Source organism: Talpa occidentalis, unplaced genomic scaffold, assembly GCF_014898055.3.
Source record: "Talpa occidentalis isolate TD23 unplaced genomic scaffold, MPIMG_talOcc4v2.1 talOcc4.12, whole genome shotgun sequence".
NCBI lineage: Eukaryota > Metazoa > Chordata > Mammalia > Eulipotyphla > Talpidae > Talpa > Talpa occidentalis.
The window spans coordinates 102,674,826-102,689,531 of NW_023601212.1; the positions used below are offsets into that span (position 1 = coordinate 102,674,826).

General features: G+C 71.6%; 2 protein-coding genes across 3 annotated transcripts; one reads left to right on the forward strand and one right to left on the reverse strand.

Moving 5' to 3' along the window:
• Positions 1-297: 297 nt before the first annotated feature.
• Positions 298-4,090, forward strand: NTHL1 (nth like DNA glycosylase 1). 2 transcript variants are annotated; one of them, XM_037507793.2, is made up of 6 exons: positions 298-412; positions 984-1,222; positions 1,579-1,749; positions 2,403-2,562; positions 3,687-3,792; positions 3,867-4,090. In XM_037507793.2, exons 1-6 carry the CDS (start codon positions 298-300, stop codon positions 3,994-3,996), a joined length of 921 nt encoding a protein of 306 aa, XP_037363690.1. In that variant the 3' UTR covers positions 3,997-4,090. The 2 variants fall into 2 exon arrangements, with proteins under 2 accessions (XP_037363690.1, XP_054549860.1); XM_054693885.1 differs by having other exon boundaries at positions 1,579-1,734.
• Positions 4,091-4,572: 482 nt separating this feature from the next.
• NHERF2 (NHERF family PDZ scaffold protein 2) lies at positions 4,573-13,077 on the reverse strand. Its single transcript, XM_037507792.2, has 6 exons — positions 12,865-13,077; positions 10,706-10,906; positions 6,720-6,899; positions 6,296-6,449; positions 6,181-6,224; positions 4,573-5,719 (listed from the first exon to the last, which is right to left on the reverse strand). Exons 1-6 carry the CDS (start codon positions 13,075-13,077, stop codon positions 5,561-5,563), a joined length of 951 nt encoding a protein of 316 aa, XP_037363689.1. The 3' UTR covers positions 4,573-5,560.
• Positions 13,078-14,706: the final 1,629 nt, after the last annotated feature.

Consider the following 14,706-nt stretch of genomic DNA (forward strand, 5'->3'; position numbering starts at 1 on the left):
CACGGAGCAGGCCGGCGCCTCCGCGCTCGCTCCCGTCGGGGTCGGCCGCCCGGGCGCCGCGAGCCCCTCACCCCGCGCCGCCCGCCGCGCGCCCGGCGGTCGGGTCGCGAGACGGCCGCACACCCCCGGCCCGAGGCGCCGCCGGAAGCGACCCCTGCACTTCCGGCGGCGGCGGCCCGGCGCGGGGCTTGCCGGGAGTCGTAGTTCCGGGCCGCCCAAGGCCGGAAGGGCGGGGCCACGTCGCGTCACGTGGCGGCGCCGCGGGGGCCGCCGGGAGGTGTAGTCCGCGGGGTCGGCATGAGCGCGGTGGGCGTGCGGATGCTGACCCGCAGCCGGAGCGGGGGGCCCGGGGCCCGGCCGCAGCGCGGTGGGGAGGAGGCCGCGCCGCTCCGGGGCGGAGAGGCGGCTGCAGGTAGCGGTCGGGCCGGGGCACGGGAGCAGAGGCGGGCACAGAGGCTCGCAGGGACGAGGCGCGGCCCCGGGGGCTCCAGGCCGGGTTCCGCCGCGCGCGCGCCCTGGGCCCTGCCCCGGCGCCAGGCTGCCCGCGGGCCCCGGCGCCCGTCCCCGCCGCGCGCCTCCGGCGGCCACCCCGGCGAGGCCCTCGCGGAAGCCGCTCTGGGAGCGGAGGCGCCGCGGCCGGGGCGCGCGGGCCCCGCGGGGCTGGCGGGAGGGGCCCCCGAGGCTGCAGGGACCCGCGGCCGTCGGTGCCCGGCGGGCGCGGAGCTGGGGGCAGGCGGGGAGGCCGCCGGGCGAGCGCGAAGAGCCAGTGGGCCTCGGCCGGCCGTGACTCCTTCCCGGCGGCAGGTGGAGGGGCGCGGGGCGGCCCTCCCCAGAGCCCCGGTCGCTGCCGGGACTCGGCCCGGGGCAGGCAGACCTGCGGCCGCCGGCGGAGACCGGGGCGCGCCCAGCCCCAGCGCGGGAGATCGCGGGGCGGCGCCTCCCCTGGGGCTCCCCGTGGAGGGACCGAGTGGCCCTGTTTGCAGAAGGAGGGCGACGCCCCGAGCCTGCGAGGTGTCCGCGGAGGGCGCGCAAACTGAAGGTGGCCTACGAGGCCTCGGCCGGGGAGAAAGGAGCGGGCGCCGAGCCCCTTGCGGCGCCGGGCTGGGAGCCCCGGGACTGGCGGCTGCACCTGGCGAACGTGCGCGCCATGAGGAGTGGGAAGGACGCGCCTGTGGACCAGCTGGGAGCTGAGTGCTGCTATGACCCCAGCGCACCCCCAGAGGTAGGCACGTGTGGCGCGAGCGCTTGGCCACCCCGCTGGGCCTCTGGTGGGTCGGCCTGGTGCCCGGCTGCCCGTGACTGGCCCAGAGTGGCTCCTCGCAATGCCCGCCCCGGCCCTGAGACAGCGAGCCCGGAACGGGCAGCATCACTCTGGGAGCAGCGGTGGCCGGGGTGGCCTCTGGCGGGCGGGGGCCCCTCTGGGTCCCATGAGTCTCTCAAGCCTCGTGGGAAATGGTGAGGCAGGCGCTGGCCTCAGCCCTGCAGGCCCACGTGGCCTGACCAGCCAGAAGGAGGCTGCTGTCCCCCGGGAGGCCGGGCTGGGCCTGACCCCCACCAGCCTTCCCGCTGTGTGAGCAGGTGCGGAGGTACCAGGTGCTGCTGTCGCTCATGCTCTCCAGCCAGACCAAAGACCAGGTGACCGCCGGCGCCATGCAGCGGCTGCGGGAGCGGGGCCTGACCGTGGACAGTGTCCTGCGCACAGACGACAGCACGCTGGGAGCGCTCATCTACCCGGTGGGCTTCTGGAGGGTGAGCGCCAGCTGCTGGACACACTTGCGGGAGGGCTGGCAGTGCCAGTGGGTGCCCGTGGGGCAGCCTCCAGCCTCCACCCCACCAGCCTTTGGGCCCAGGCCTGAGCCCAGCAGGCTTTCCTGTCTACCCACCCCTTCCTTCCTCCCCGCCTCGCCCACCCCTTTCCCTTTGTTTACGCCAGCTCCTTGCCGGGGTGGGCGGAGCTGTGAAGGCAGCCTTGGGCGGTGCTTCCCTTCAGGCAGGCGTGGGCTGCAGCCGGTCAGATGGGACTTAAATAGCTCTCTGAAGCGGACAGGATGGGAACCACCCAGCTGGCCTTCGCTGGCTGGCCGGGGAGCCCCAGTCCTCAGCTTTCCTTCCTGAAGGGCCAGGTGCTGAGCCCAACTCCCGGGAGGGGCTGACCCTGCTTGCCCAGCCAGGCCTGGGGTGTGACCCAGGCCAGACCCCACACGTGTCACACGTCCACGCGGGAGGGGGCTGGGCTTCCCTGCTCCTATGGGCTGGTTCTCTCCTGGGGGCTTGGGGCAGGTGCCTCTCTCCATCCTGGGCAGGTGATGGCTGCTCTGGTGCCCATGGGGCTCCTTCGGGCCTTGTTCTCACCGGCCAGGCCACTCACCCCTTCGCATCTGGGTTCACGCCCCCCCCCCCAGAGCAAAGTGAAGTACATCAAGCAGACCACGGCCATCCTGCGGCAGCGCTATGGAGGGGACATCCCGGCGTCTGTGGCTGAGCTGGTGGCTCTGCCAGGGGTGGGGCCCAAGATGGCACACCTGGCCATGGCTGTGGCCTGGGGTACCGTGTCAGGCATCGGTGAGTGGCACATGCTGGGGGGAAGGGCTGGCTCCCCACATCCCTAAGACCTGTGACCCCAACCCCTGTATTCATCCAAGACTGGCCCCAACAGGTCAGGAAGGGGTTTCAGGCTAAGCTGGGTCCCATGTGCGAGGCCTCTGCGCGGGGCTCTGCTACACGTACTGTGGCGTGGGGGGCGGGGGCAGAGCACTGGGGGCACCTGGTCCCAGGGTTTAGCCGAGTGAGGCAGAGCGGCCTGGAGGAGGAGTAGCGTCTGCAGAGCCTTGAGGGTGGGGGCAGCCGGGGCTGAGGAGAGCGATTAGGAAGCCCCCAGCGCTACCACGGCCCAGAGGCCTGTGTCCTGGGGAAGGCCCTTGCCAGCTCTGCTTTCCGCCCCGCGGGCAGCGAGGGTGAGACCTTGACCCCCATCTCCCGTGCAGCTTGGGGCCTGGAGGAGCTCTGAAGGGCCGGGCCAGCCTCTCCGAGGACACTTGGGCTTGTCTGGAGTGGCAGAGCAGAAGCAAGCTATGGGGGGGTGAGCCCTGCCCCCGCCAGACGGGCCAGGGCCCAGGGAGCTGCGGACCCAGCGGACAGGAGCCTACTGCATTCTGCTTGTGGGTGGGCCAGGCACCTGCAGGGGACCCTCAGAGGGGGCGTCCCCTCAGTCTCAAATCGGGAGTCAGGGAGACTGCCCGTCCGTCCGCTCTGCCCACCTGCTGGGCGGCCTTGGGCAAGCGCTTGATTCCTCTGAGCTTGGCCGCGATGCTGGGTGAGCAGCTGGCCTTGTCTGTGTGGAGAAGCCCTGCTGGGTCAGCCCGTCAGAGGCTCCCATGTACAGGTGTCCCGACACTGGGCCCTGGGTGACTTGGAAGTGCGGCTGCCACAACCCAGGGTGCGCCCCGTCTGGGGATGGGCAATTAGCAGGGGTGGGAACTGGAGAGGAGAGGAGAGGCTGCAGTGGGACGGCGGCCTGCACCCCGAGTAGAGGTCCTCCGAGCCTGGCCACAGCCCCTGCCAGGCAACAGACCCTGGCCCGACCTGCCCGGGCCAGGACAGTGCCACCCTGGTCCCAGCCTCCGGCACTGGACTGGGGCCATCTGGGCTGGGAGGGGCCTGGGTTCACCCCACCCCATCCCCAGCAGCAGTGGACACACACGTACACAGAATCGCCAATCGACTCAGGTGGACCAGGAAGACCACAAAGTCCCCTGAGCAGACACGCAAGGCTCTGGAGGAGTGGCTGCCCAGGTGAGGGGGGGCGAGTCACCCCCACCTCCCTCCCTTCCTCCCTCCCTGCACGCTGACAGCTCCCATCCTCCCAGGGAGCTGTGGGGCGAGATCAACGGACTGCTGGTGGGCTTCGGCCAGCAGACCTGCCTACCCACGCGCCCACGCTGCCAGGCCTGCCTCAACCGGACCCTGTGCCCAGCCGCCCGGGGCTCTGAGGGCTGAGCGGGCCATGCTGTCGTGACGCGCCTTTGTGGGAACACGTAGCCTGTTTGTAATAAAGCTTGGGGTTGTTTGCAGTCGGGTCTGGCTCTTGTCTACCCGGGGCACGTGCGCGAGCGTGCTTGCCCGGCTCGTGGGCCTGGGGCAGGCTCTCTGGGGCCAGGGCCAGGACGTGACGTTCGGCGCTGTGGCCGAGCCTGGATGGAAGCGCCGGATCGTGGGAGCCAGCTGCAGCCAGCTGCTGGGAAGCCAGCCAGGGGCTCTGTAGGCCTGGCCCCTCCCTCTCAGCGGCTGACTGAGGTCCTGAAAAAGGCCTTCCCTCCTGAACTCATGTGCCCCCAGAGGCTGGGCGGCCCACCCCCAGGTTCACAGAGCCCTGGCCCCAAAGGAGGCTGGGCACCGCCTGGCAGAGGCCTGACCTGTGTGCCTGCCGGCCGGGGGTAGGGAAAGGGAGCTGCACAGCACGAGGACAGTAGGGATGGGGCCTCACCAGTCACTCCTAGGCACTGGGTCCCCAAGGCTGCGGGCTGGGGGAGGCGGGGCAGCAGCGGCCTGGCTGCCAGCAGCAGGCTCGGAGCTGGAGGCTCGGGAGCAAAACCCCGGTCTCCAGAGCTGACACTCTGGGGGCCCGCTGGCTGCTGCTTCCCAGCCCCAACAGCTGCGGCTCCCTGACCCCGACTGAGGACACAGGAAGGACAGGCAGCTGAGGGTCCGAGGATGGCCTGTTTATTCCGAGGCGCGCATGCGCTATGGCTTACCAGAAAGACAGCAACGCCGGTCAGGTTGCCAGCAGGGAGGGCGGTGTGGGCGGTGAGGCCCAGGTCCGGGCCCCCTGGGACAGGCTCTCGCACCCCCTCTCCCAAGCCCCAGAACAGCCACAGCAGGACGAGGGGCCAGTCCAGAGGCTGCCCTGCTCTGGGCACCGGCCTCCATCCTCAGCCCCGGGAGAGACGGGCCCTGCGCCCAGATCCTGATGTGTTGGGGTGATGGGGGGGCCTGGCCTAGGACCCCACGCCAGAGAGGATGGGGATGGGGCAGCTCCCACAAACGCAGCCCGCCCCCTCCCCCTCCCCCAGAAGTTTCTGGACTCCCACCGGGGGTGGCTGCTGCCGAGGGGGAACAGTTTGCAAGAAAGGCTTGTTTTATTGCAATTATTTAGAGAGCTCGTCCTGAGGGGGCGGGGGCCGGGGCTCTGGTATTAAGTGGAAACATGTGTGGAGCTGGAGCTCTTTTTGGAAAAAAAGCAAAAACACAAATTCCTCTAAGTCAGCAGGCCCCAGGGTCTCTCCCTCCGCGCCTCCCTCTCCTCAGTCTCTGGGTGTCTCTCCCATCTCAGGGTGTCGCCCCCATCTGGCTGCCAGAGCCCCCCCTTAGCACCCAGCGGGCAGGGGGACGGGGCGGGGGCTCACTGGGGCCCAGGTTGGCTCCTGGGTGGCGGTGGGACCACCATGGCTTCTGGGGATGAGGACGCCCCCCTCAGTCCGCTGAGGCTCGGGAGCGCCGCTGGGCTCGGGGTGAGGCCCAAGTCTGTGGGGAGGCCCGGGGCCCCTGGACAGGCCCGGCAGGCTCAGAAGTTGCTGAAGATTTCGCGCTTCCGGCTCCAGTCCATCTGCGGTGCCCGCTTGTTGGCGCGGGTGGCCCTGGCCTTCTCCTTGGCCTCGGCTGCCGTGGGGCTCAGGTGGAGGCCGCTCTCCTGGAACGGGTCCGGCTTCCAGGTGCCGCCATCCTGGCCAGGGGCGAGGCGGGCAGCGGGTGAGCGCCAGCCGCGGACCCAGGCCCCCCGCGGTGACGGGGCGCCCACAGCCCAGGAGGCCTTCAGGAGGCGCTGGCCCCTGCCCAGGCTGCCCGCTCCCAGACACGCACCCCCGAGCCTTGGCGGCCGGCGCCCGCTACCCCACGTCCTCGCCTAAGCCAGGCCCGCGCCGCCACTGAGTGGGGCGCCCAAGGGTGAGGCTGCGGGAACCCTGCAGGTGGCGGCGCACCGGGGCTGCCTCCTGTTCTCCAGCGGGCGGCGGGCACCGAGCGCGGCCACCACTGTCCCAGTCCCTGGCGGGGGGCGGTGGCGCTTCACCAAGAGCCCCCGGGGAGGGGGAGGGGGGGCTGGCTCCCGCTGGGAGACTGAGGGCGACTCCAGGGGGTGCGAAAGGGACATTAAGTCAGGAGCCCACCCTGCCCTTCCCCCCTCACCTGCGCAGGGCTGGTCCCATTGGTGACGGGTGACGGCAGCGGACCTGTGGGGACACAGTCTCAGTGGCTGCCAGGCCACACCACCCCGTGCCCCCCGAGGCTGCTGGGCACCCACCTTCCACGTGCTCCTCGGTGGGCGTGACCCGCAGCCGCTTGAAGTGCTCGTCTGTCTCGGGGTCCACCACCAGCAGCCTGGCCTCGTCCTCCCGCGCCTTGATGCTGGCCACCACCTCCGCGTGGCGCAACCCCTCCACGTTCTGCCCATTCACCTGCCACCGGCAGCAGGTCAGTGCCCCCCGGGCAGCCGCAGCCCCCAGCGCCCGCCAGGAGTGGCATCAGATATCCACCCGCCATCAGCCACGGCAGCTCCGATTCCAGCACCTCCCCCTCCCACGAGATCAGGGACGCGGGGACGGGGCGCGCAGGGACATGGGGACACACAGGGACACCGGGAATAGACACTCATGGGGCACAGGCCCACGCACACGGGTGGGAACCTGAACTGGGACGCAGGGCACTCCGAGGCCTCGGCTGGGTACCTCAATGAGGCGGTCCTGGGCACGGAGGCCAGAGTGGGCGGCGGGCGAGCCCGGGTCCACGGAGCGGATGTACTGGCCAGGCCGGGACTTGTCGCTGTGCAGGTTGAACCCGTAGCCCAGGGGGCCCTTCCGCAGGTGGCAGAGACGTGGGCGCAGCTCCCTGGGGGGCCCATTGACACCCTGCAGCACAGGTGTGGGTGAGTGCCGGCTCCTGGCCCCCCCCACGGTCCCTGTGCCTCCCGGGGTCCCCGAGGGTGTGGCACGGCAAGGGGAGTGCCTGGCAGCTGCCTGTGCAGACCTGCGACCTGGACCCCCGGCCCAGCCAGTCTCCAAAGTCAAGAGCAGGGGCCTCTGAGGGGACAGAGGCCTGCGGGGCACCAGGAGAATCAGGGCTGACCACAGGCAGGGGCCCAGGAAGAAGCCAGCAGAGGTGAGCTGCCCCTCACAGCTCCCTAGGATGGCTGTCTCTGACCCTGCCTCCGCCCCCCACGGCTGTCCCGGGCTCTGCCTTGCCCCTCCCCATGGAGGACTCAGGGCGTCCCAGGCCAGCAGTTTGTGTTCTCTGAGGCCTGCAGGGGCCAGTGCCACTAGCGGGCTGTTTACTTTCACATTCCAGAGGGAGCAGGGCCGCCCCCACCCCCACAAGGCTGAGCCGGCAAGGCAGGAGGTGGGGGAGAAGGCCAAGGAAGGGGCTGCCCTGGCCTCCCTGCCGCAGCACCCTGCAGCCTGCTTTACCTCCGGCATCCTGCAGCGGGGCTCCGCCAGGCGCGCAGACAGGGCTGCCCTGGGTCCCACCCGGCCGGGACCGCAGTACCTAGGGGCCAGGCGCGCTGGCGCTCAATTAAACATGGCCGAGGTGAGCGGGCGGCAGCGGCTCGGGTTTCCAGGGACGCTGGGGCGTGCGCGCAGGCAAGGGCGCGCCGGCTGGGTGCTCTCCCTGTGGGGGGCCGAGGGACCCGGGCCAGGTGGGGGCAGCACCAGGGGAGAGCCCGAGACCCCAGCAGAGGACTGCAGGCCTCAGGTGGCCGGTCCCCTGCACCCCGGCCCCCAACTCTCTAGCCTCGGGCTTATTCCTAACCCCAATGCCAGTCTGCAGGGCGGTAGCTGCCCAGAGGTGGGGCCAAAAGCATGTCCCTCCTCGCAGCACAGGCACACCTGGCCCTGGGTCTTCCTGACACTGGGACATTGCCTCCTGGCGGCCCACGCCCCTCCTCCAGGACGCTTCCCTGACCCGCAAAGTCTGCCCGACACCCCTTCAGGACCCCCGCTGCAGGCCAGTTGGCCACTGCATGCAGGGACTCCAGGGACAGAGCTGCTTGCTGCCCCTGGGCACGCCCGGGCTAAGCCGGGGGTGCAAGACCCTGAGGTCTGCAGGACCCCACTATGGACTCCTGGAGGCTCAGGCGGCAGCACCTTCGGCTGCCAGGCGGGAGCAGAGCCGAGCTGGGCCCCACGCGGACACAGCACCAGTGCCAGGCCCCACGTGGCGTGGACAGCAGGCAGCAAGCGCTGGCGGACATGGCGCCAGGGCCGCGCGAAAGGCCGGCTCCCATCACGAAGCCCCAAGCGGGAAGCAGGATTTGGGGGTGCTCAGAGCCATGAGTCCAGGCTAAGGGACATCTGGTTTGGGGTCACAGTGGCCACAGCCCCGCCTGCCCAGCCCCAGGTGAGCCTTGCGCTTTCCCCTGACCCCACACCCGCCCCATGAGTGGGGTCCAGGAGCCTCCAACTGGGTGTGGGACCCTCAGGTGAGAAGCTGCGGTGCGGGCCAGGCTGGCTGCATGGTCACCCAGTGGGGAAGCCAGAAAGCTGGGGCGCAGGGCGCAGGCACATTGCTCAGGCATTGCTCACATTCCTCGCTCCCCACCCTGGCTCTGAGCACTTCCTGCCGCCTCCCAGCCAGGCCCTCCGGCTCCCACGGCTCCCAGCTGGGACCCCAGAGCTGGGTCAGCCGCGTCTCCCAGTAAGGTCTGTGGCCAAAGGACTGGCCGGGGCACCCCGGGAGCAGGCTGCGCTCCCCCCCGAGGGTGACTCACAGCCGGGCAGAGAAAGGCTCCCGTTGTTGCCCGCCCTGCTCTCCCGGGGCCGGCGGGGGCCCCCCGCCCCGCCCCCCCCAGGCTCAGCCAGCTGCCAGGGTGCTCCCTACCCGGTCCCCGACCTGACCTGCGCGGGTCCGCGGCCCGGGCACCGCGAAGGGGCTCCTGAGCCCGAGGCGGGCGGCGCGGCGTTCCCAGAGCGGGCCATGGGCAGCGGCGAGCGTCCAGCTGCGGGGCCTGAGCTCTCAGCCGGCCCGCGGCCGCCACCCCATTTATCCGCCTCCCGCCGCGGCCCGGCCTCCCCAGGGACGGGTGGGACAGGGGCTGAGTCACGCTGGGCAGCAGGGTGGTGACCGAGACCCTCCCCTGCTCAGGCTCCAGCCTGGCGCCCCCCACCCGCCGGGTTTCCGTCCCAAGAAAGGAAGGAAGGAAGCGGCGGGCGGCCCTGCCCAGCGCCCAGGACCCAGGACCCGAGGCGGCCGCCCCGCCTCTCCGAGGGCCTGCACCAGGCGTCCCGCAGGACCGTCCCCTCACCCCCCTGCGCCCGGCCCGCGTCTACCACGGCCCCGCCCGGCGCCGCACGCCGCCCTGCCTGGCCCTGTCCGGGGCGGCCGCGGTCTCGCCACCCGCATCAGCTGCAGCTGCAGCGCCCCGGGCCTGGGCCGGCTGAGTCACCACCGCCCAGGCCCTGACTGGCCGAGGGGGGCCGCTCCCGGCAGCACGCCCCACCCCGCGGGGTCTGACTCCCCGGGGCCTCTGGCCCAGGGCGGCCCCTCCGCCTGCTCCGCTGGCCGCACCGGCCGCTGCCAGAGCACCCCCTGGACTCCCAGCAGCCGGAGAGGGCGAGTGGGGGTCGGTGGCGGGAGCGGGTCCCTGACGGCTGCCCTCCTCCGGGCCCCCTTCAAGAGCGGTCCGTGCCGCGAGGGCGGGTGCCAGCCAGCCCCGCACCTGACTGCACCCCCCGCCCCCCGTTCCCGCAGATGTGTGCCGGGAGGCTTCCTGCAGCCCCCAGAGCCCGGAATAGCAGAGGGGGGCGCCCCGCCCGAGGAAAGGTGCCTCAGCCACCCCACCCTCCAGATAAGGCCCGAGGGCGGATTTTTCCACAGGAAGGTGGACTCAGCCCTTTGCGTCCAAATCAATGGACAAACGCTGGGCGGGGGGAGGCTTCCTCCAGGCGGCCAGACACAGGGGAAGGAGGGACCCCCCCCAATGCCACCAGCCCAGAGCGCCCCTGAAGTCACAGACCTGACCCTGAGGCCCCTGCTCTGTCCCTTGGTGGCTCTGTCCAGACTGCAGAGCCGGCCCCTGGCCCTGGCACCCCACGGCCTGCCTGCAGCCCAGAACCAAAGCACCGTGGGTCCACGCCTGGCCCCTGGGGTGCCGCCAACCCCCAAACAGGCCCACAGTCCAGGCAGCAGGCTCGCGGGGGACACCCACGAGAGGGGTCAGGGGGATACCAGCATAGCCGGAGCCCACTGTGCCTGTGGTTCTCAAAGCGGGACCTGGGGAACCCTGGGCTTGAGGCTGTTTCCCTGTAAGCAGAGGCAGGAGGTCCCGGGAGAGCCAGCAGCCTGGCGCGTCCTCTGCCAGGTCCTGCCCGGGGGCTACTCCCGCCCGGGGCAGGTGGCAGCACCCGCCCCTGCTCTGGTCCGAGTCAGGGGGCAGGGAGGGCCACCCCGCATGCCCCACCTGTGTACCCCACCGAGACGGGCGCCGCCCCCACTGCCCAGGCCTTCACAGCGCAGGCCGGCTCCTCAGGCAGACCCAGGGACAGACAGGCCGTGTGGCGCTAGCTCTGCATCTGGGACGCCCAGCGGCCCTTCCCTGGCCAGGGCAGAGCAGAGCGTGGCCCAAGTGGCCGGGCCAGGCACAGAGGCCCCGGAGCCAGAAGACAGCGAGACAGACTTCTGGGGCCGGGCGGGTGGGGACGTGGCCCAGGGCCCACCATACCTTCTGGCCAGCCTCGGGGCCGGGGCTGCACGCCTGCACCCAGCCCTGCTTCAGCTCCCAGGGGTCGTGGGCGGGCGGAAGCCCGTGCTGGGCCATCTCCTCGGTGCAGGTCAGCTGCCGCCGGCGGAGCTCCTCGTCCGTGTCCTTGTCCACCACCAGCAGCCGAGTCTGCCCCTCCACGGCCTTGATCCTCTGGACCACCTGGACGGGCAGCGACGGAGGGGGTCACTGGCCGGATTCTGCACAGCCCTGGGCAGCGGCACCACCCAGGGTGCCCGGGCTCCGGCACAGGCGGCCACCAGAGGTGGGCGGCTGGACTGAGGCCCGCGGCTCCACCCCCCACCCCCGGCTGCTCAGCGCCCTCCCTCCACTCTTGGGCTCCAGGCGCTCAGCTCAGCTCGGGGCTGCGCGTCCACCAGGCTCCCCTCGTCCAAGCTCTTCCTTCCGGAGGGGCAGGAGGTTGGGGGGCAGCCCGTCTGGAGGGGCGAAGACAGCCGTGGTTCTGGGTGTTGGGGTGTGTGGGATACAGGGCCTGTCTCTCCGCCGGGGCTGGCGGGACAGAGGCAGCTCCTGGGGTGGCAGTCTGGGGGTGCCAGGCCCACTCCTGCCCTACTCAGTGGCAGAGCACAGAGCTCGAGCCCGGCCCCCACCCTCCCCGGGCCTCCAGACTGACAGGACGGCTCCTGCCACTGCGGAGAGGAGAGCTGGCTCAGGGCTGGGCACCGACTCTCAGCAGGTGAGGTCCCGCCCCACACAACCAGGTTGCAGGCCCTGGAGCCAGCAGGCGGGGGAGGGGATCTACCTGTGGGACAAGTGCGCCTTAGGGCCATCTGTGTGTTTGGGTGCTGGGAACTAACACGGTGGGTGGCCATGGGACACGTGCCAGTGTGTGCCCATCAGGCACGAGGAAAGGGGGTGAAGGACGGGAGGAGCAGGTGGGCCCTGCCAGCTGCTGGGCAGATGCCGCCCCGAGGGGGTCTGAACCAGGCTCCTCCACCCCAGCCCTGATCTGTCCCGCCCTCTCCCTGCGACCCAGGGAGCCCAAGAGGACGCTCTCCAGCACCCTGACTGTGGTGCCAAATGAGTTGGCCAAGAATCCCAAGCCTGAGCCTCCTCACCCCTAAAATGGGGGTCTTGACTGGACCTCCCCCCCGGGGTAGGGAGGCAGGTCCCCGAGCACCCGCACCCAGAGGCCTGGCTAACAGGTGCTCCCGGTGGTGGGACAGTTGGGCAGAGGCCAGGCACCAGCTCTGCCCGCCCCACCCACTTTGCCCGCGGCTGGGAGGCCCAGCCCCTGGCCCTGACCCCCACCTCCCTCAGCAAACAGCCTTGTCCAGGTGACACTGGGTGGCAGACGGGCCCCAGGAGGAAAGAGGGTGCCAACTCCCTCCCAGCCAGGGCAAGCCCCAGCTGAGGTTGCAGGGGCTCAACGACCCGGGGCAGACTGGTTGAAGGTGGGGCGGACCCTCGCCTGGTGATGCCAGGTGGGGACATGGACAGCCCCGGCAGGGCCCGCACAGAGGAGCCCCGCCATCCTTCTGGCCTGCCTGCAGCTGCAGCAGGGGGTTGCGGCAGTGACCCCCAGGCCTGGGCAGCCTCCCAGAAGGCCTGGCCGGGGCAGGGATCGCCAAGGCTGCACCGCAGGGGGACCGGGACACCGGCTCTGGCCCACGTCGCCAGGGCAGGCGCTGCCGGGTGCAGGCCGGCAGTGTGGGCTCCCCCACAACCCCCCCACCCCAGAGGTGCACCCCCACGCAATGCGTGCCCGTACCTCAGCGAGGCGGCCAGGGTCCCAGGGCCCGACACCCCGGGGGCCCAACCCCCAACCCCGCACACACACTGCCCACTGGGGCCGAAGCGAGCGCTGGGGCAGGAGAGGCGCCGCAGTGCGGGGGGGGGGGGGGGGGGGGGAGCCCCCCCGACCCCCCTCTCGGGGCAGCGCCGGCTTCCTGGGGGGGCTGGGAAGGAGGCTGCGGGCGCTGCCTCCGCGGCCACGTCCCCCGCCTCCCACGCGCGTCCACGTAGGCCCCGGGCGACCCCTGCGGGCCGGCGCGCGCGGCCGAGGCCTGGGCACGCGCGGCGCGGGCCGGGGGTCGTGGGTCCCGGGCTCGCGGGACGCGCGCCGCAGGGGGGGCCGGCGGGGCGGGGCGGGCACCCACCTGGTGGTGCGTCTCCCCCTCCACGTTGACGCCGTTGACCTCGACCAGGCGGTCCCCGGCGCGCAGCGCGGCCGCCTCTGCCGGGGAGCCGGGCTCCACGCGCCGGATGAACTGGCCGCGGCGGCCCTTCTCGCCGTGCAGGTGGAAGCCGTAGCCCTGCTCGCCGCGCACCAGGCGGCACAGGCGCGGCCGCAGCGGCTCCGGCGCGGCCATGGCGCCCGCCGGCCGGATGCGGACTGGCCCCGGCGCCCGGGGCTCGCGCGCGCGGGCAGGGGCGCGGGGCGGCGGCCTCCGCGGGTCCCCCTCGGCTCGCGTCGCCTCGGGCTCCGGCTCCGGCTCCGGCTCCGGCTCCGGCGGCGGCACCGCCCCGCGCCCGCCCCTTCCCCGCCCCCTCCGCCCGCGCCCCGCCCCGCCCCGGGCCCAGCGGCGCGGCCAACCCCGGGCCCAGGGGCGGCCGCCGGGCAGGGACCCCGAGTCGCCGCCGGCCCCTCCGTCTGACCCCCACTCTGGGCAGCCCCTCGGCGCCAGCGCCTTTGCCTCCCAGAAACATTTATTGAGCACCTACTGTGTGCGGGCCCTGCGCCGGGGCTGTCTCCGGAAGGGGCAGGGAGTGGAGAAGGGGTGCCCGGGGAGGGTCCCTCCGCAGGGACCCCAGCCCAGCCCACCTTCCTGGAAGCCCCGCCCCCCGCTGTGGTCCCCGTACCTGGCCCCCCGCTGCGCCCAGAGCGTCCCAGGGTGCTCCTGGAGGCACAGGAGGGTGGGAGAGGGAGGAGGAGCCCGCAGCCAAGCCCTGCATCCCCGAGGCTAGTGGCGGGGTGACGCCCGGCCTCCCCAAGCGCCTCGGCCCTCTCTGCTGCCCGTGTCCTTCAAACATCTCCCTCCGCCTGGCCCCTCTCTGCCCTGCCTGACCCGGGCGCACAGGGTGAGGGAGGACGATCACCAGCCTGTCAGAGGAGGGGTCTCCGCTCTGCCCTCGCTGGCCTGCTGCACCCAGCTGAGCGCTCTGGCCTCTGGTCAGTGCCCACAGGATCTGTTCTGGGGACCCAGCCCTCCCTTCTCTCCTGCTCCCCCAGCACGAGCTCCCTCTTCCCCCACGCGCACAGGAATAACCATAATGGAGAAGCTCTGCTGCTTCGTCCTGCCTCCCCGAGTGCATTTTGCCTGGAACAACCCTTGGGGCTCAGGCCATTTTCCAGATTGGGAGACTGAGGTCTGGAGAGAGTGGACATCCAGGCCAGTTCCCAGCTCTGTGTGGGCCGGGGGTGGTGAGACACCAGTGCACTCTGCACAGGCCCGTTCTCAGCCTCAGTACAGGGTGACGGCTGAGTTCCGGGCTCCCCCCGCCTGCCTCTCCCCCACGCCGCCCACCCCTTGCACATACCTGGTCCCTGGGGGCCAGGGACAGCCAGCCCAGACAATTCCCCATCAGGGCAGAGGAGGGCTCGGCTCTGGCTCTCTGCTTCTGCTCTCTGCAGTGCCCTCGGCCTGGGCTCCCAGCCCCCGCCCAAGTGGAGGGCCCGCCTCTGGGCAGCCTCCTGGGCCACAGCCCCTTGGGTGTCCACACCCCAGCTGCTGCCCCTAAAAGCCTCTTAGGCTGAGGTTGCGTGGATGCTCCTCAGCTCCGCCTCAGTTCCTGCGGGTGCTGCCACAGACTCCCGCCTGGCTGGCCTCCTCCAGCTGTCTGTCTGCTTGTCCAGAGTCAGGCCTGCCACTGGCTTCCTCATCCTCAACTTGGTGCGGCCGCCCTAAGGCTGTGAGGATGGGCAGTGCAGTCAACCACCTGCCTGCCAGGTGGGGCTTAGGGCTCAAGCCAGGGCCTGCTAGGCAGCAGCTTTGGGACCA